The sequence below is a fragment of the Neovison vison genome, chromosome 8 (genome assembly GCF_020171115.1).
Source record: "Neovison vison isolate M4711 chromosome 8, ASM_NN_V1, whole genome shotgun sequence".
In the NCBI taxonomy this organism is placed as follows: Eukaryota; Metazoa; Chordata; class Mammalia; order Carnivora; family Mustelidae; genus Neogale; species Neogale vison.
In genome coordinates this window covers 69,711,197-69,732,070 of record NC_058098.1, presented here as the reverse complement: position 1 = coordinate 69,732,070, position 20,874 = coordinate 69,711,197, and the positions used below count along the sequence as shown (strand labels likewise).

The window sequence follows — 20,874 nt, the reverse complement described above, 5'->3', positions numbered from 1 at the left end:
GAATGGATAAAGAAGATGAAAGATGTAGATAAAGACACAGATCAAACAGATGTATTAATGAAATATTATTCATTCATGAGAAAGAAGGAAATCCTGTCATTTGCAACAACAACTTTCTCACTTACATGTGGACTCCTGAAAGAAAGAAAGAAAGAAAGAAAGAAAGAAAGAAAGTCAGTCAAAGAAACAGGCAGTATAATGGTGTTTGCCAGGGGCTTGCTGGGAGAAATGTGGAAGTGTTGATCAAAAGGCACAAAAGTCCAGTTATTAGATGAGTAAGTTCTGGGATCTACTGTGTAGACGGTGACTGTAGTTAACAACACTGTGTTGAATATTTGAAAGTCTGTAAGAAGAGTAAATCTTAAACATTTTCATCACACACACAAAAAGAAAGAAATGGTAATTATGTAAGGTGATAGATGCACTAATTTTATTATGATAATCATTTTATAATACATATGGGTATCAAATCATATTGTATACCTTAAACTTACACAACATCATATGTCAATTTAATCCCAATAAAGCTGGGAATAAAAACAATCATTTGCACAACCAGGTAAAAAGGTAAAGTACATTAGAAAAGAAAAAAATAATCAAGCTAGCTTCAGGTTTCTCCTCAACGGCATGCATCATGAGAAGACACTGGAGCACAAGCCATACAACACTCAAAGGGAAAAGAGTCAGCCAAGAGCTTTCTATCCAGCCAAATTGTCCTTTAAGTATGCAGATATAGAAAAGAACATTTGAAAACCCTGGGAATACTGTTCTTGTGATTATTCCTTGAGGAAACTATTAGAACTTCAGCCAATCAAGAGATGCCTTGGAAAACCAAAGCAAATGGACTATAAGTGAGAAATGAATCTATTTAATAATAGAAGTAATACTAAAACAAACATGAAAATTACATATCAGAAGAAAACAAAAACTCAGTCTTTAAGTTGCTTACCTGGTGGTGATAACAGCAAGGTAACCAACAGGAAGATGATGGTTAAGCATAATAGCACTCATAACTTATTGACCTATCAACTATGTACCTATCACATATCTATGACCTACCAACTGTGTACGAGGTGCTATATAAAACACTGTGTGAGGTACCTGATGGGCACAATTTTGGGTGTCTGACTCTTGACTTCAGCTCAGGTCATGATCTCAGGATTGTGAAACTGAGTCCCATGTCAGGTTCCACACTCAGCAGAGAGTTGGCTTGACCGGCTTGAAAATCTCTCTCCCTCTTCTCCACCCCCACCCAAATAAAAAAGTAAGTAAGTAAATAAATAAATAAATAAATAAATAAATAAAATACCGTGTGTGTGGTATATACACACCCATACAATGTACATATACATATATAAACACATATATTCACACACACACATATATATATTCCTAACAACCCACAAGGCAAACACCATGATACTCATTCATAAACAAGAAAGCTAAAGCTCATATTGGTTAGGTACCTTAACCAAGATCACACAGCTCAGTGATAAATCCAAACTCAAGTCTGACTCCAAAGCCAGGTTGCTCCTGATTCTACTGCATTAGAGTTCCTAGAATATAGGACAATGCCTTATTCTGCCTCCTCATCATTTAACACAGACAATATAGTAGAACAGCTATTATTCCCACTTTATAGAGGAGGAACAGGAGGCAGAAAGGTGAAATATCTTGCCCAAAGTTACATAGCTATTTAAGTGACAGGGCCAGCCCATGTGACTGAAAGCAGAGTGAGGCAACAGATATGCGATGCAAGCCACAAATTACGATTTGTGTAATTACAATTTGAAATTACAATTTCAAATTTTCTGGTAGCCACATTTTAGAAAGTAAAAAGAAATAAATGACACTAACTTTATTAATTTATTTGCTATAATCCAATATATTCATATTACCATCTCAACATATCTATATTAAAAATATTTTACATTTTTTCCATTTTAAGTATTTGAAATCCAGAGTATATTTTATACTAACAGCACAAATCAAATTGGACTTGACACATTTCAAGTTTCAGTAGCCACATGGGGTTTTATAGCACTGCCTAGAACCTCCAAACATTGGGGAAAGCTCAGGAGGAGAACTCTGAGATAAACTGAGGTTAATTTCCTACCAATCTGCTAGGATAGGGGGGCCCTAGAATCAAAAATTAAACTGAATTCTCCAAATCAAAGAATATGCCCAACCTTGCTTTTGTGATGATCAGATGTTCGTATCTGATATTAGGGAGTGCATACTGTCACCCACACAAGCGTTAGACCAGAGCCAATTCACATCTAGTCGATGGCTGTAACCATTGGAAACTGATGCACAGAGAAGGTGTGGCCTCCTGGAAGTCACCGCAGATATGGGGAACACCAGTGACTGGAGTTGAGACTGGGTTTCAAAAAATAGACAGAATGCTTTTAAGTCCTAGTCAGACACAAAAAAAATCAGCAGAAGGGCCACTCAGAGTCTGCTTAGTCTTATTAGTTTCCCTGACTCCCTGAGAATGCCCAGAAACAGGGACATGGAAGATGATTTTTCTGGCCTCTATTTTAGACTCTGAAGAAAGAAACTATTTTGGCAGCACCAACTGAAGCCCTACCAGCCAGGGCAGAGGAAGCTTGTCATTGCAGTCAAGCATAGGCTGCCATGTTTAGAGGACTAGGAGGCTCGAGTTCACAGATTCCTTAAGCGCAGGCACCAACACAAGGAAACCCTGCTACCTGCCCATCCAATTCACACCTTAACTTCCCATCAAAGAGGTGGCTGGGGACACCTGCCAGGAGAATGTTGGGGAAGGTGAAACCCAACCCAGGCAAGAACAGTGGAAGCACTGGGTGTGGTGCAAAAACAATGAATACTGTTACGCCGAAAATAAATTTTAAAAATAAAAAAAAAAAAAAAAAAAGAACAGTGGAAGGACTGCCTGGTCCAAGAGAGGAATCTTTTCTTTAAAAAAAAAAAAAAAAGTGCTGAGAGCTCAGGGAACTTCAAATGCCTCTGTTTTATTTTCCTTATGGATGAGATGAATATTTCATGATACACAAAGACCATGAAGAGAACCCATACTCATTAACTGAGAGGGAATTCAAGCTGCAGGGGGCTGGGTGGCTCAGAAGAGCTCCAGAAGGCAGCATCACTCTGGTCCCACAGTAATTAGGCTCTGTTGGTACCCCTTCTCCTCTCCAGCAGTTATTCAAGCCCAGAACAAAGAGAAAAAGAGGCAAGGGCACCTACATGGAGAGATTATTTAACTGGACTATAGCTTTTCTGCATGGGGATAGTGCATAGGGTAATGGGAAGTCATACTCTGAAAGCCAGTTATCTGGAGTCCAGAAAGTTGGTAATAGCAGGAAAAGCAGGACATTTCTTCCAGTTGCCAGGTCAGTTTTCTGAGCAGTGTCCCTCTAACTCTTCACTTGACAGTCTCTCCTTTCCATGCAACAAGAGGCACAAAGAACTCCTGAGCAGGTGTTCCTAAGGGGGGTGTTCTCCCTCCCCAGCCTGGAGAGGGGCCCAAGCAATCTCATACTGGCAAACACTGACCCCAAGGGTGGGACATGTGGAACAGGAACTGAGCAGGACAGACTGATCATCTGGTCTGAAGCCTTGGGTCGGGTTGGAAACCACACGTTTTCCAAACCAGACTAGTCTGTCAAGGATTTCTGGGCAGTTTTTGAGTGGGAGAAAAGCAACGCTGACATTTCTGGGACACTGTGATGGATAGAGGAGATAAGATTGTGTGTTTAGGATTTGGGTTCTCTCCTCAACTTCAGAACGTGGGATCACTGAAATGCCACTAGAACAGCAGGCCACACTTTGAGCACTTCGGACTAAGAAAATGTTTTATCTGTAATTTAAATCTGTATGAGTCACAGGGTTGGGAAGATGGTAGTGCTGAAAATGTAAGCTAAGCAAGCCAGATAGGCTTCCCTTTATAACTAAGTTGCCAAGGAACACATAAGCCAAAACTGAACCCCTTTACAGAAATTGGCATGCCTTGGGGAACCCGTGACACCTCACACTCTTTACTCTTACTGAAACATTGCCCACTAGACTTAATCTTGTTAATTACTTTCCCTAGGCATGGCATACATCCTAAATTAATATTGTTGTTGTTGTTAGAATAGCATTAACCTTGCTTAACAATGGACAGTTTTTCAAATTCTCTGGAGATAGCCTCTTCGCCATCAGAACAAAGGCGTAAGTTACCTAAGGCAGTGCCACCCATGAGCTCTTGCAGAACCTCTCCCCAGCTTGCTGCGGGGCACTAAGAGTCAGAATCCCAACGTTGTGTCAGGGACAGGCTTTGTGATTCAACCCCCTGCCTTGGTCTCCACCTGGCCCCCTAGCCCTGTAATGTAACCGCCTCCTCCTAGAGCCCCATGCCCTTCTCCTGGGAGCTCTGTAGCACCATCATGTGAACAGAGGGACCTGTCAAGCAGATCTTTCCTGCAGCTTCCTCGCTTCTCCCAAAGAGTAGTTCTGGCCTTACACTGAAGCTAGAGATTTCAGTCAAAAACTTAAAATGAGTAGGAGGGTGGAGGTGGAGATGGGCTCTCTCAGACTTCCAGCTGGGTGTCCCCAACAACATCTCACACTCTGGACACGAGCTTCCTTCTCTGCTTTTCTCATCAGGGTCTGCTCAGTGTCTTTGGCACTCTGCCGTTTCATCAGCCCCAAAGAAACTCCCACCTCTTGGTTTTCTGAGTAACCTTCTAGCACTGGTTTTTCTGAACCTACTTCTCACTGGTTTGGTGACCTCATTCTCTATGCTGTTAAATTCTCTGATCACAGTCTCTGCATAAAAGGGGAGGTTCACGCTACATCCACAGAGGTTCCCGTGGGGCCCTGGCCCTCGCAAGAGGCAGGTCAATCCCGCACATGAGCCTAGAAGCCCCACTGTCACTGATGGACAGGGCAGCAGAAAACCCACAAGCTGTGCTGGCATGCTTGCTATAGCATCAGCTAACCCGGCATCAGAGCGGCCTTGCCTGCCCAGTGACTAAGTCCAGCATTGACACATCGGGACCACATCCTCAGAAGCTTCTCAAGTTTCCACACACATAACTTAGGCCACTTCCCTGGGTGGTAATAAACTTCTGCCTGGTTGCAAGGCTGACAAATTCACTAGTAATATCAGGAACTGCCCCTGGACCAGACAAATAATGAAAAGATACCATCAGTCCCTATCTAGTGCTTTCATTTCTAAAGATACAGAAAACCACACTGGGTAGTTGTGTTTTTTTTGAATCCCAGATACCTGGAGGGCGCTTTCCTTTCAGTTTCCTTAAATTCCAAGTAATTACACTGTCACCATCCTTTACGGCAAATTCAGGAAAGTCCACACACTCGGTTCTCTCTGCAAATGCATGGAATCTGAAACAGGAAGAGATTCGCAACTTTAGGCTAGTAGTGCTATTTGTGCATGTCCACTCATTCTCCCAGACCTGTGACCTTGCTCTGCTGTGGCGCCAAGCATCTTAGATATTTCATGGCTTTTCCCTGTACCTGCAGTTCTCCCAAAACAAAAGACAGGGAGGCAAAAGAAAAGAGAGAACTGTGAATGTTGTTGGGATTTTAACAGATGACTCTTCTCTTAGAGGGAATTAACCCAACCAAATGGTATGTATTGACCCTAGAAAAACAATACCCTCTGCTTTATATTTATCCTTCTGTTCCCAGGGTTCAATCATGTCAACACCGTGTTGACAAGCCAACAGTCTGAGGCCCCAACAGTGCCTGTGGCCCTGCGGGTTCAGTGTTGAAAGCTGGCGACAACAGGCACCACTGGCTTGTCTGCCAAATGCCAATGGACTTCAACTTTAATTCGGCAAATAAGCACTTCCCCAGAAGCTAGGCAAAAGCACTAGTGAAAAGAATTCTTGTGTGGAATTTTTAGCACCTGACTCCTCAAAATGTGGTCTGAGGAGTTGCAGCAGCACCTGAGAGCTGGTTAGGGATGCCCATTTTGAGGCCCTACCTGGAGGTGCTGAGTCAGAATAAGCACTTTAACAAGATCCCAAGGGGATTCAAGAAGCACTGGTCTGGTCTACAAAATGATGGGCTAAGCACACCCTTGACACCAATTACCTGGGATCCAAAAAGTCAGTGATAGCAGGAAATTTCTTTCTGATTAACAGGAGCTCTCTGGGTAATGTTCCTTCCTCCAGTCCCTCAAGAGTTCCACCTCTGCCTCTTCCTCAGCAGGAAGAGAATCCTGAAGCAGGGGCTTGGGATGGACAGCTGGATGGACAGATGGTGGGAGAGGTGTGGGGGCTTTACCTGGATCATGGAAATCCTCAGTCCTATCTGTTTCTAGAGGGTTTCAGGTGCAACTAAAACAATGACAATGGCACTCAACAAGCCAGCCTTGTCCCAACAGCCCTTCATGAGGCCAATGGACCATTAACCTGGCCATCCCTGCCTCCCACAGTGCTTCCACTGGAGCGGACATGGCCAACTTCCCCTGTCCTTTGACTTCCTTACAAAGCAGGCTGAGGTTTGTGCTGCCAGGTCCCACACCCTGGGTACTAAGACCTTTGATGCCCAGGACTTTCTACTCTCTGATCTGTTCTCCAGATTAGAAAACAGGGTAACTGACTTATGCAGACACCAAAACATGCTTTGCAGGTCAGTGGCTCTATTCAGACATGGACTCGGGCACAGGGGAAGCAGGAATCCAGCCTCCTTGCAAGCTGAGACGCTCAGGGCATGCCCTTTGGAGTTCCCTAATGACTGCTCTTCAGCTGAGGTTCAACAGCCAAGGGTGTGTGGTGGCCAACCCAGAGACTTGGGGATCTGGCAGGCACGGAGTAGGCAGGAACACCACTGGCTGGGGACTGGGCTCACTTGGGAGGGCAAGAACATTCAAAAGCATGTCTATATATCATCCTCTTCTGCAAAACTCATACTCAATAGTACATGGCCTAAAAGTCAGGAGCTGAACTGCAGGTCTTCCCATGTTAAATTACACCCTAACCTATCACCTGCCCAGAGAAAATGCCCATGTGAATTAAGCAGAGGACCAACAAGACAGATAGGCCTGCCAGTAGCCTTTTACTCTCTCTAGTAGCAAAAGTAGGACAGTGAGCCCTCCTGGTTTTTGTGGGGTTTTTTTGCTTTTTTTTTTTTTAAAGATTTTTATTTATTTGAGAGAGAGAGAGAGCATGAGAGGGGAGAAGGTCAGAGGGACAAGCAGACTCCCCATGGAGCTGGGAGCCCGATGCGGGACTCAATCCCGGGACTCCGGGATCATGACCTGAGCCGAAGGCAGTTGCTTAACCAACTGAGCCACCCAGGTGCCCAGAGCCCTCCTGTATTTGAGGGGATTTAGGAACCCAGAATCAAAGCCAAACATCTAATGTTCAAAGATTTCAGTGTTTTAATGGTAACCAGAGCAGTGGTCTTCAGAATCAACAGGGGTCCTGTTAAGAATGAATATTCTTGGCCTTCTCCTAGAACTCAAAAATTAGGATCTCTAGGGCTATGGCCAAGGTATCTGAATTTTTTTTAAAGATTTTATTTATTTGTTTGACAGAGAGAGATCACAAGTAGGCAGAGAGGCAAGCAGAGAGAGAGAGGAGGAAGCTGGCCCCACGCCGAGCAGAGAGCCCGATGTGGGACTTGATCCCAGGACCCTGAGATCATGACCTGAGCTGAAGGCTTAACCCACCGAGCCACCCAGACGCCCCAGGTATCTGCATTTTAATCAAACTCCCTGCGCAGTTTTTCTGCAAAGTGAATGATTAAATGCCTAGTTACAGGATCCCCTCTATTACATAGAATCACCTGTAAGGTGAAGCCCTCCACTCTGAATGTTTTTTTTTGAGATTTTTTATTTATTTATTTGACAGGCAGAGATCACAAGTAGGCAGAGAGGCAGAGAGAGAGGAGGAAGCAGGCTCCCCGCTGAGCAGAGAGCCCGATGCAGGGCTCGATCCCAGGACCCCGGGATCATGACCCGAGCCGAAGGCAGAGGCTCAACCCAGCAAGCCACCCAGGCGCCCCTCCACTCTGAATTATTAACAAGCTCCCCAGGCAAAGGTGATGAGCAAATTTGGGAACACGTGCTCAAGGGCAGGAGTTGTACCCACTTCAGACAGGCTGACTGAGACAAAGACTCGATCATTCTCCTTATAAATGCTTAAGTACCTGATCTCTCTCCGCAAGGGACCTAAACCTATTCACACAGACAAGGTGGTGGTATGTTTTAAAATGTATATTCAGTTGTTATTCAGCTACAACGAGGCCATCAGATCAGTATAACTGCCACTGAAAATAGAGGTTGCTACTCACAGTTCCTGCTATAGACTAGTATTGTGGTCCCCAATCCCCAAGTACATATGTTGAAGACTTAACCCCCAATGTAATCATATTTGACCGTACTTGGAGATAGAGCCTCTAGGAGGCAATTAAGGTTAAATGGGGTTATAAGGCTAGGGCCCTGATCCAATAAAGTATCTTTTTCTTTTTCTTTAAGATTTATTTTAGAGAAAGAGCATTCACACAAGCAGGGATGGTCAAGAGAGGGCAGGAGAGACTCTGAAACAGTCAAACAGAGTCCCCATTGAGCGCAGCTCAACTCCCCATGGAGTTGAGGACCCTGAGATCACAGTTGAGGAGTCTCAGGACCCTGAGATCATGATCTGAGCAGAAATCAGGACTCAGATGCTTAACCAACTGAGCCAGCCACCCAGGCACCCCAAGATTAGTATGTTTTTAAGAAGATATACCAAAGAACTTACAGGTGTGTTTGTGCACACTCTTGCTCTCTCTCGCTCTCTCTCTCTCCCTTCATCATCCTTCTTTCCCTCCCTTCCAAGTGAGGACGAAGTTAGAAGGCAGCCTGGAAGAGCTCTCGCCAGAAACTGAATCGGCCACCACCTTGATCTTGGACTTCCCAGCCTCCAGAAGTGTGAAAAATATATTTCTGTTGTTTAAGCCATCCAGTCTGTGTTACCTGTTATGGTGACCCAAACTGACTACTAATATAGCTCTCAAGAGGCAGGGGAACACACCACAGCACACTACACCATGCCACACAGGGCAGCACCAGGGCTGGTCAGGAGGCATGAGGGAATAAGGGGAAAACACGGGCAAGAGTCTTTATTGTAGTTCCTGCAGAATGGAATGGGTGAGGTTTAGGATGGGTAGCTGAATAATTTCAATGGGTTCTGGATTGTAGGAGCTGTGCCAAGATGTCCAGTACCCGGCCCTGGCATGAACAGTGCAGGGAAATAGAGGTCCTGAGCATGAGTGACTGCTGCACCAAAGTGCTCTGGATCAGTTAGCTTGCGCAGGAACGGTGCACTTCTGGGTGAGCCATCTAAACTATCTAGAAATTAGCTACCCTTGGAGGGAGCAATCTCTCCAGGGTCAGCAAGGATCCCTGAAGTCAAACTACCAGAATTAAAGAAAATAACAAGGCAAGATTAACACCGGGTAGAGAAGAAAAGGCCTGGAGACTAAAGACCACGGGACGGAGGAGAGCACAGGAACAGAATGGTTAGGAGTATCACTGCTGATCGTGCGCAAGCAGGCAGTTCGCCCACTGTCACTCAAGAGCTCATTTTCTGCTTACCTGCTGTGGGTCTTGGCACTCAGATCCTTTAAGAAAGCAATAGTGCCTTCTCCTCTGGCATTGAAGGACACTGGGCAGACAGGACATGGGATCTCCAAAGCCCCCTGAAGAAGGAGCCCCTTGGTTTGCTCAGGAACATCTCCCACCACAAAGTAGTAAATGGATTCAATCTGCAAGATAAGAGAAGCAACAGTTTATCTCCCTGAAGTGCCCTAGACTTGTACCAGATTCACTGGCAGTACACTTTCTACAAAACTGCCTTAGCTCCTGGTTGGCGGGGGGGGGTGGGTGCGCGGACAGTAGTAGCAGCACAGGTCCATGTTTGGTGATGATATTCGGGGACCAAAGTCAAGAAGTGAGATATTCAAGGCCTGGTGTCAAGGTCTGTTGGCAGTGGTCACAGTCTTGGGTCTTACATGGGAAGGACAGGATAGGCTAGTGTGGGAAAGAGCTTCCATTAAGTCCATGGATACATGAGACAGGTCAGGAGTGGCTGTTTTCAACACAAAGCAAGTGTGGGCACAGTTACTGTGGGCAGGAAGCTTACAAATCATTTCCCACTGTGGTGCCAGAATTCTACAATACAAATTCATCTCTCCTCAGTCTGAGGCAGAACAGGGGGAAGGAGGGCTTATTTCCACTTGGCTCATGCTCTGCTCTCATGTCACGGGGAAGCACACGTGGGGAAGATAAGGCTGTCCTGACTTCATGCAGCAGGTCAGGGACCAAGTCCGCACACTGGGCCTTGAGTCTTGCCACCACACCAGGCCATGACGGGGACAGGAGAATGAACAAACCCATGTCAGGAGCCCCACCACAAACACACCCTAACCTTCAATGAGGGGTATGGGAGATGCACACCTCACCCAGGTAGGAGACAATCCCATAATGCTCCCTGCTTCAGTTAGAGACACGTTAAAATCCACCCAAGGGGGCCCCATGACCAGAGTCCCACCCCAACCTCAACCACGCTGCCCTCCTCTTCCGGAGGATTCTGCCTTCTACAGTGCTTGACTTCCTTGCTACTAATGAGTTCTGCGAACTTGGGGAAAAGGACAAGTTCAGTCTCCTCACTTATAAAAAAGGAGGTAATGTAGTGCACCTCGTGACTGAGTTTAAACAAGACGACTTGCACTTATGCATGCATAGTTCTCAGAAAGTTAAAAACCCAGAGAGAGCCAGAATACATGCCATCTACATCCACCCCTTAAAACACCATGACTGTTTCAACAGAAAACTGGGGAAGAAACCCCACAAAATGCACTGGGTTTGAAGGGATAAATAGATGTCATGGACTCATGAGCCTTTCTCTGCTCTAATCACAAACCCCTGCTAATGAAGGTACACAGGTACCTCAGTTCGACCTCAAACCTGGGACTTAAACCGACCTGACGCAGAGAGAAGAGGACTTATGGTCAGCTCCCCGGCTGGCTGGGCCCCCCTGTCCGTAGCAGCTGGGGCTGACTGTGCCCACCCCACCCCCATGACTCTTTCTCTCAGGCCTTTCAAACCTGATCCCTGATTTTAAAAAGGACCTAATGGGAAGTAAAGACAGAGCAATGTTGTATATCTCTTGCAGCCAGTTGCCAAGAAGCAGAAAAAATATTGAAAGAAGCAAGAAATGTTGATCTCTGTATCCCTTGTTAGGGAACTAATATTCTCTCAGCAAATGCATTCTCTTTCCCTTCTCCCCCCTCACCCACATTACTTTGTGTGAGAGGGGTTCAATGGGCTCCCCTTTGCTGCACTGTTATTAGTGTTCCAGCTGGGTTGGGCCCAAACTTAGCATGGGGATGGGTTCAATCTCACATAAGGATCTAAAGTCACATGTGGCCCAAGAAAGAAGAATAGGCACAGGGAGTATTTTGTAAGATGTGTTAGCTCAACAGGGAGGTGAGTGAGGACAAACATCTCCAGGTGGTCCATCTGCGACTTCTGACACTATGCACCTCTGCTGCACGTCATGCCAACTCAGCTTCTTTGCACTGGCAATGACCCAAGAGTCTGAGATCCTTGTACAGAGATGTTTTTCCCTTGAGACTGCATCAAGCTAAAAATTGCTGTAGCCAGCAGAGTCAGGATTTCCTTTCCTTTGCTCAGGCTCCAGGGTTATTCACTATTCGTTAAGTTCATTTCTCAGCTGCTTTATTGCCTATGTTTTCAATTATCTGTGCTATAGACTTCCTGGGACATGCTCTACAGTGAGACCACCTATCCCATCCCCAGTGCCCTCTGGCACACTGTCTCCCTGCCTCTTCTTTCCACTCACAGAATGACACTAACAAAACAGGAGAGGAAGGTAAATATGCCACCTAGCCTCATCCTCCACCAAGTGGCAAAATGCCTTTTAAAATGACATGGCTTTGGGGTCATCTGCTCTTTGGGATGATAAACCAACGTGAATTATTTTTTTCAACACTCACAGGAGTCCTGTGGAAAAGGATTTCTTGTTATCATACCCAGTTTACAGATGAAGAAACAGAGGACTAGACTGGTGAACTGACCTGGTCTTTCAGCTAGGAAATCCAGCTGCCTGACCCCGTGAGCTTCTGCCTTTGCTTTCAACCACTTCATTCTGTCGGCTCATCATGGCAAGGCTGCTCACCTCTTAGAAACCGATGTGAGTGGTGCCAGGGTGACTCATGACTCAATCCGTTAAGCTTCTGCCTTTGGCTCAGGTCATGATCCCAGAGTCCTGTGATCAAGTCCCACAGGGGGCTCCCTGATGGGAGAGCCCCTATGGGGAGTCTACTTCTCCCTCTGCTTTCCCCTTGGCTTGTGTTCTCTCATGCACTCTCTCTCTCTCTAAAATAAATAAAATCTTAAAAAAGAAAAAAAAAAAAAGAAAGGAAAGGAAAAAAATGGATGTGAATCCCAAAACTGTACAAGCAAGATCATGGGATAGGAAGGTGGCCAGAGACAGGCACTCTTTTCACTTTCTTGGCTCTCACACCATCCAAGGCTCCTAGTCCCTGGTATCAACGTCACTGACTAAAATCTGGATGAAGTGATATGGGTTCAGGGGAACTGTCCTCAAAGGAATCCTCTCCCCTGACCCAGTACCTCTGAGCAACTCGGGGCAAGAGCCAGTCTTGAAGCTCGATCAGCAGCAGCAGCCGGACCAGGAGCAGCTTTCTCACTGATCAGCATTTTCCCCAAATTAGTACAAATGCTAATTTGTACTGAATTTGTTAACACAAGATCTAGAAAATACTTGGGGTTCATTCAGCTACTGTACTGGGAGTCAAAAACTCTTGACACTTTACGTAAAAGGGTGGTAGAGCGTTTGTTTCCACTTGAAATGCCTTATTCTGTCTGGGCCATTTGCTCTGCAGCTGCCCCCTGCAGCCTGCACTCAGCCCAGCCAAAGGGGCCATGACATCTTCTCAGACACAGGTTTGGGGGAAAAGAAGAACCAGACTGGGAACGGCTGCTTCTGCCCTGACTGTCCTCTATTGTGGCCTGTCAGAAGTCTTGGGCTGTCAAAACCTCCACTCTGCAAGAATCAAAGTCAAATGAAAGTAAGTCACCCAGAACGGCAGTGAGAGGCCTAGCAAAATTCTGTCTTGTTCTTCATACAGCTTTGACTGAACAGTTTTGACCAACTCCAGACCTTGGATCTGATTTCCAGATCTTTCCTGTACCTGTGGTAGCCCTTTCCTTATTCAGCCCATTTTGATTTCTGATCCCCCTACCTTATGGTGGTAACTGCCCTTCTGATGTTAATCCAGCTCAGTTCTCCAATTCCTCCTAACACTCTCGACCACCAACAACTTTCTGGCCTGCCAGGTTTCGGGGTTCCTGTCTCCAACCACTATCCCCACGGAAGTCATACAAGGCTTAGCAAATTCACCTGCCTGGTTCCATGCAGACTACCGCCTTTCAATTAAAAAAACCCAAATCTGTACCATAGCAAGGGGAATGGGAATTTCTCAAACCTACATCTAGCCCCAATTTCAACAATATCAACAGTACTTCTTTCCCACTCCTTCAATCTTCAACAAACATTTACCGAGCCCTTGCCAGGCACCGCCATTTCTAGGGACACAAAGGTGAAAAGACCTGATGCCTGGCTGAACCACAGCCATGCTTGTAACTGGTATGGTCAGCCCTTCAGTTTACTGTCCAGTGGTGAAGGTTCCTTATGGAATCATAGTGGTCTGGCTCTAATTCACCCATTTACTCCCCCAGTGAAGAAGATACTTTTTTAAAGTAAACAAATGTATCCCTATCAGCCGGACAGAAGAGAGGCAAGAACTACACAGGTACCCTTTGGGCAGGTAGCCTTCTGCTCTAAGCAGAAGGCAAGCCCCCTCAGTTAGCCTTATTAGGCAGCTAGGAATCAGGCTTTGAATAACCAGCCTTCTCTTTCCAAACAAACCCTCCCATCCTGGATCAGCAGGCCTTTCCAGGGCCTCCTGGAAAAACACCCCTCCTCATTAAGGCCAGGGAAGCTACCAACATCCCAAAAATGCACACTGGGACAGAAAATAGTGCAGAGCAGAAAGCCTGGGCTAGACAGCATACCATGGGCTCTGAGGACAAGGCCAGCCCCTTTAAAAACATCAGAAATTGCCTCAGTACCCCACATGCTTCCCTTCCCATGAGTCAGACCCTTTTGCACAGGAGCCAACAGAATACCTCAACCATCAATAGTGCTCTCCACGTGCTGCCATCAGAGCTGAGATTCAGGTAAACCCCACCTTGCCTGGCTCCTCTAGATTCGAAGGCTCACCCTCAGTCATCCCTGCATGTTTGGTCTTCTGGCCCGACTATGGGAACAAAGCCCAGTTCTGAAAGAGGCCAAGAGACTCTGAGGATCCTCCTTTACCCTCACCAAATGCCATCAGTCAGCCCTCACTCTTCATGTGAATCAGATACAAAAGCCCAACTTCCATGTTAATCTTTGAACACAAAACAACAGCCACTCTCTTCGTTCTTCTCAGGATTCACTCTTGGGAGATGCTAATCCAAAGCAGGTTATCATCAGTGGCAAAAGTCTGGGTATCTAGATTTACTGTTCAAAAGTTTCTTAAGCCTTGTATCTTTTCTGGTTATAGAAAAAACAGCTACATGAATCAATCTGAAACTCAGTGGGGTGGATATGAGGCACAGAGCAGAGGGGCAGGCCATTAGGGGAACCCATTCCTCTGCCCACCCCCTGCACTTCACAAAACATGGGGCATAGCACTTTTATATAGGAGGCAGTTGCAGTTACTAGAAGGTTCCCATAGACCACATCCAGATAAAGCTCAAGGAGGAAGAATTCAGTGGTCTGAGTATGTTTTATATTTGCCATACTTCAGAGTCTCTTCTCAGGACTTTTTTTTTTTTTTCCAATTTATTTATTTTCAGAAACAGTATTCATTATTTTTTCACCACACCCAGTGCTCCATGCAAGCCGTGCCTTCTATAATACCCACCACCTGGTACCCCAACCTCCCATCCCCCCGCCACTTCAAACCCCTCAGATTGTTTTTCAGAGTCCATAGTCTCTCATGGTTCATCTCCACATACAATGGTAAAAGTATTAGATTGGCAGCTGACTTATCCACAGAGACCTGGCAGGCCAGAAAGAGCTGGCATGACATTTTCAGAGCACTAAACGAGAAAAACATGCAGCCAAGAATACTATATCCAGCTAGGCTATCATTGAAAATAGAAGGAGAGATTAAAAGCTTCCAGGACAAACAAAAACTGAAAGAATTTGCAAACACCAAACCAGCTCTACAGGAAATACTGAAAGGGGTCCTCTAAGCAAAGAGAGAGCCTACAAGTGGTAGATCAGAAAGGAACAGAGACAATATACAGTAACAGTCACCTTACAGGCAATACAATGGCACTAAAATCATATCTCTCAATAGTTACCCTGAATGTTAATGGGCTAAATGCCCCAATCAAAAGACACAGGGTATCAGAATGGATAAAAAAACAAAACCCATCTATATGTTGCCTCCAAGAAACTCATTTTAAGCCCGAAGACACCTCCAGATTTAAAGTGAGGGGGTGGAAAAGAATTTACCATGCTAATGGACATCAGAAAAAAGCAGGAGTGGCAATCCTTATATCAGATCAATTAGATTTTAAGCCAAAGACTATAATAAGAGATGAGGAAGGACACTATATCATACTCAAAGGGTCTGTCCAAGAAGAAGATCTAACAATTTTAAATATCTATGCCCCCAACGTGGGAGCAGCCAACTATATAAACCAATTAATAACAAAATCAAAGAAACACATCAACAATAATACAATAATAGTAGGGGACTTTAACACTCCCCTCACTGAAATGGACAGATCATCCAAGCAAAAGATCAACAGGGAAATAAAGGCCTTAAATGATACACTGGATGAGATGGACATCACAGATATATTCAGAACATTTCATCCCAAAGCAACAGAATACACATTCTTCTCTAGTGCACATGGAACATTCTCCAGAATAGATCACATCCTCGGTCCTAAATCAGGACTCAACCGGTATCAAAAGATTGGGATCATACCCTGCATATTTTCAGACCACAATGCTCTGAAGCTAGAACTCAACCACAAGAGGAAGTTTGGAAAGAACACAAATACATGGAGACTAAACAGCATCCTTCTAAAGAATGAATGGGTCAACCGGGAAATTAAAGAAGAATTGAAAAAAATCATGGAAACAAATGATAATGAAAATACAACGGTTCAAAATCTGTGGGACACAACAAAGGCAGTCCTGAGAGGAAAATATATAGCGGTACAAGCTTTTCTCAAGAAACAAGAAAGGTCTCAGGTACACAACCTAACCCTACACCTAAAGGAGCTGGAGAAAGAACAAGAAAGAAACCCTAAGCCCAGCAGGAGAAGAGAAATCATAAAGATCAGAGCAGAAATCAATGAAATAGAAACCAAAAAAACAATAGAACAAATCAACCAAACTAGGAGCTGGTTCTTTGAAAGAATTAATAAAATTGATAAACCCTTGGCCAGACTTATCAAAAAGAAAAGAGAAAGGACCCAAATAAATAAAATCATGAATGAAAGAGGAGAGATCACAACTAACACCAAAGAAATACAAACTATTATAAGAACATACTATGAGCAACTCTACGCCAACAAATTTGACAATCTGGAAGAAATGGATGCATTCCTAGAAACATATAAACTACCAAAATTGAACCAGGAAGAAATAGAAAGCCTGAACAGACCCATAACCAGTAAGGAGATTGAAACAGTCATTAAAAATCTCCAAACAAACAAAAGCCCAGGGCCAGATGGCTTCCCGGGGGAATTCTACCAAACATTTAAAGAAGAACTAATTCCTATTCTCCTGAAACTGTTCCAAAAAATAGAAATGGAAGGAAAACTCCCAAACTCATTTTATGAGGCCAGCATCACCTTGTTCTCAGGACTTTTTAAGTGGCATTTGATAATCAGTGCCTATTAATCTCTTTCTGGGTTCTTCCTCTTCTGTAGAACTTGCTGGGCTGGGGATGAATCCAAGAAAGGAGAAGCACAAACCAAAGGAAAGTAAATAGAAAAATCAAAGGTCATTGGGAAATCTTCAAGTCATGACAGGTCTCCAGAGTTAGCTATGACCAAGATAGTTAGGTGAACAAAGAAACAGAACACCCGTGTGTGTGTGTGTGTGTGTGTGTGTGTACATGCAGGCATGCACACGTGCACACACACACTCACCCAAGAGCCTGTGTAATGTTCCATTTCTTGAATGCTTATTATAGTGTCCAGACAATTGAAATTTTACAGATGTTAAAACAAACTTGAAAGGCCAAAGAACAAAGTAGCTTCTATTTTGTTCTTTAATGGGAACCATTTGTTCCTCTGGCTTCGAAAGGATAAACAATGCATTTCCAATTTTAAACCATCCTCCTCAGTATCAGTAAACAGGCCAGTGACCTGTAAGGGCTACCCTTTCAAGGTACCAGCACATGGCCTGCTTGCCCAAGAAAGGACTTAGTGGAGCAGAGTAAAGCTCGAAAACTACAGAATCACAGGAGTCCAGAGCAGAAGAAGTAATTAAGTATTCACTCATATCAATCCATAAGTAGTAGTTAACTATCTGTATCCCAAAGGAAAGCAGATCTACCTCTACCTGGGAAGCCAAGGCTGCCCAAAGGACCCCACCTACCCAGAGCCCTTCCCCACAAGCCTGCCACTCCCTTCAAGTCATATCCTTAGAATCACTCACAAAAACACACACTCTTGTGGCTAAAAGGACATAAACCACCACCATTTCAGCACTTCTTCCAGGTAAAGCTTTATGTCTAAAAGGGCCCATCAAAAAGGCACATGTGAATGCATTAATATTCAAAAACAGATGATACCTCTATATGGATATACTTCACTTTGGAAAGCACATAACGGATCCATTTGTGAAGAGAAGGAACTGGGAGACATTCAGAACGTAGATGTGGGGAATCCCTATTTCCTCGACCTCAGGATTCCACAAAGAATCTCCCAACCTCTCTCCCCCATACGAGATGGATTGATTTAGCTAACTGTCAGGAGAACAAGGGCAGAACAAAAATATGAGAGACACACAACTGTGTTGAAATCCCTGTCCTGTCTCACTGTTCAGTGGCTAAGCTCAGTGGCTCTGTGGGCACTGCCTAAATGGAGGTCAACTCCGTGCCCTAATCACCCAGAGGGAGCCCCACCAAGCTCAGGGGGCAGGGTTAGGGGGTCTCATTTTGGTTGCTCCAGCTCTGCCATCACCAAAGCTGCCATTTTGATCTCCACCTGGGGCCTATCACCTATTTCTCAATTGGTTCCAAATTCAGAGGTGAGGAGAACTGAGACTTTCGGGGCTCTTCGATGTCAGTGATTTGGTCTCCGTGGGATGCTGCTGAAAGGCCCCCAGGTCAGCTGAAAGGCAGTATGGGGGTACTGGGTGTGGAGAGAGAAAGTGGAAGCCACCAATGTGACCAGGATCACAGGGTGCACACTTACCGTTTGGTCGTTCCCAGCTTCCAGCAGAGTGTCGAGGCAGCTAGCCTGGCTCACAGCCAGCTCAAAAGGCACTTTCTCAACCCAACTGATGGCAGCAGCTATGGACTGTTCTGTCACAGGAACAGCATTTTCCTGCCATTTCACAGGCCGCTGGGAAACCCTGAAAGGAATCACACGGGGTGTAACAGGGGCAGTGGGCAACCTAGCTGTCAGCCCTCAGTCTCAGAGGTGCGAGCAGCAAGCCACTTACCATCACCAGAGCTGAATGAAAGAGAACACAGTTCCTGGCCCTCTGAAAGTTGCCAGTACATCTGGCAAGCTATTTAAGAGTGGTCTCCAAAGCACCCTTACCTTCCATGAGCTGTACTGACTGGGAAAGACAATGCGTACAGGAAAATTAAACAATCTCAAAAGCGTACACATTAACGGCCACCAATAAAATTACTGAGGGAATGATTTTCATGAACAGGCAGGTTTATATACAACTATCTTCCATTAAGAGTAAATTTATAAGGATTCACAGCATTAAGATTTGTAAATCAGCAGCAATTTTATTACTCTAAAATTTTATTTCTAATTTTATTAAGATACTGTTTTCATCATTCCGAATTCCCATCAGTTACCCCTTCCAGATCAAAAATAGTATTGAGTTCAGCAAAACTTTAGTTTTTAAATCCTGGGAATGTTTGATCAAACCATGTAGTTGGGACTTAGAAAGCAGTGATGGAATCCCCCCAAGAAAGAAGAGTCATTTGAATCTATTTATCTCTGTGTTTATAGTTGAACAAATTATATAAGCAACATATGCATACATAATTTTAAGAATTATATGGATCATGGACTAATGAACCAGCCCGAGCTGTCCCTCATAAACTGCCCTGAGACAGAGGCTGCCTCACACTTGTGTCACCTCTATGTGGCCCCTCTGGGTAAAAATCTGGCTGAGTGGCCTAAATGCTACAGCATAGATTTCCAAGAAAGCTAAAGCATTGCAGACTTAAGACTTGATTCCTTCAGTAATAGATCTGCAACAGAAATAGAAATCTGGGCTAGAACACAATTAGGCAACATCCCCAAAGATGTCATCTGTTTAGCTGAAAATATTTTCTTCAAAAGAAAAACTCAAGTAGGCAGATGTCCCCTTCATCCAGATTTTTCCTGTCAGGAAGGTACAGCCACTGTTCCACGTGAGAAGTTGGCCTTAGAGCCTAAATTCTCTTGAATCCAAGAATCCATAGTAACTGACTGTGAAGACTCTGAAATATGGGAAATTCTATAAAGCTGGCCACCTGCTATTCTATTAAGGGGGTCAACTTACAGGGGAGTCACAAGAAAAACAGAGATATCTGTGACAAGGCTGAATTCATTATTCAGGCTAAAATCTAAAAAGACCACAGAGATTTCTGTAGTCTTAAGTATATATCCAGTGTAATTCCTATTCTCATATTTTGATCTTGCCATGCACTGAAGAAAATTATGTTTCTAAATCTCTTCCAATTTGAAAAGTAAGCAAAGCAGATACAAGTTTTCACTGTGGATCCTCTGCTGGAATTATACATTCTAGGAAAAGATAATACCTCCTCCCTCCCCAAAGATATGTTACTTAGCTTCAAATATATGAAAACTCCTTACAAAGTTTCACTGACATATCCCCTTCCAGTGGGAACTCACCGTATGATATTAAACTTGGCTATGTGAGCCACCTGCTCCTGGAGGACCATTGTTAAAGCATCTTGGCACAGATTAAGCTCCTCCTCCAGCATGCCGCCCAAATCCAGCACTATGGTAATGCACTGTTCCAAGATGACGCCAAAAATCTGCCGGCTTCTGCTGGTGAGCCAGTCCATCCGCTGCTTGTAACTCTCCACAGCTTGTGTTAAATGTTCCACAAACTGATAGATCAGTTCTGATTTAGCTGTCAACTTCATGAAAATCAAAGCAGAAAAAAAGAAAAGAAAAAAGAAACAGAACAAAAACACACCAACATACGTCATCTGAACTATCATGCAGCCAGGAACAACAGGGCCCACTGATTCATGGCCTCTGCCATCAAGAACTGAGCATTAATAACAATGTTGTAGATGATCCTCTGAACCCCACATAATCCATGAGGAATTGTTCCAATCTTTCAACTAAGAAACACTTTGGATGATTCCCCACAGAAGAAATGATGATGATGTAATCTATTCAAAATAGAGTAATCTTAAAGAAAAAAAAAGGTGTTTCTAAATAACATTTTATCTTTATAATTATAGAATTATCTTCACCAGCAAATGTCCAGGGAATCTTTTAAGGAATTAGGTAGAAGAAAAGAACTTCCAAGGAATTAGGCAGAAGAAAAGAAAGATCAGCAA

General features: G+C 44.4%; 1 protein-coding gene across 2 annotated transcripts in view; it reads right to left on the bottom strand.

Moving 5' to 3' along the window:
* VWA3B (von Willebrand factor A domain containing 3B) overlaps positions 1–20,423 on the bottom strand; it is a 216,163-nt gene extending 195,740 nt beyond the window's left edge. For both annotated transcript variants that reach the window (XM_044263854.1, XM_044263855.1), the window contains exons 1-4: positions 20,192–20,423; positions 18,521–18,680; positions 9,572–9,741; positions 5,252–5,367 (exon numbers count right to left, since the gene is read on the bottom strand). In XM_044263854.1, coding sequence (XP_044119789.1) covers positions 5,252–5,367; positions 9,572–9,741; positions 18,521–18,680; positions 20,192–20,367 — 622 coding nt within the window. In that variant the 5' untranslated portion in view covers positions 20,368–20,423. The remainder of the gene's footprint in view (positions 1–5,251; positions 5,368–9,571; positions 9,742–18,520; positions 18,681–20,191) is intronic.
* Positions 20,424–20,874: the final 451 nt, after the last annotated feature.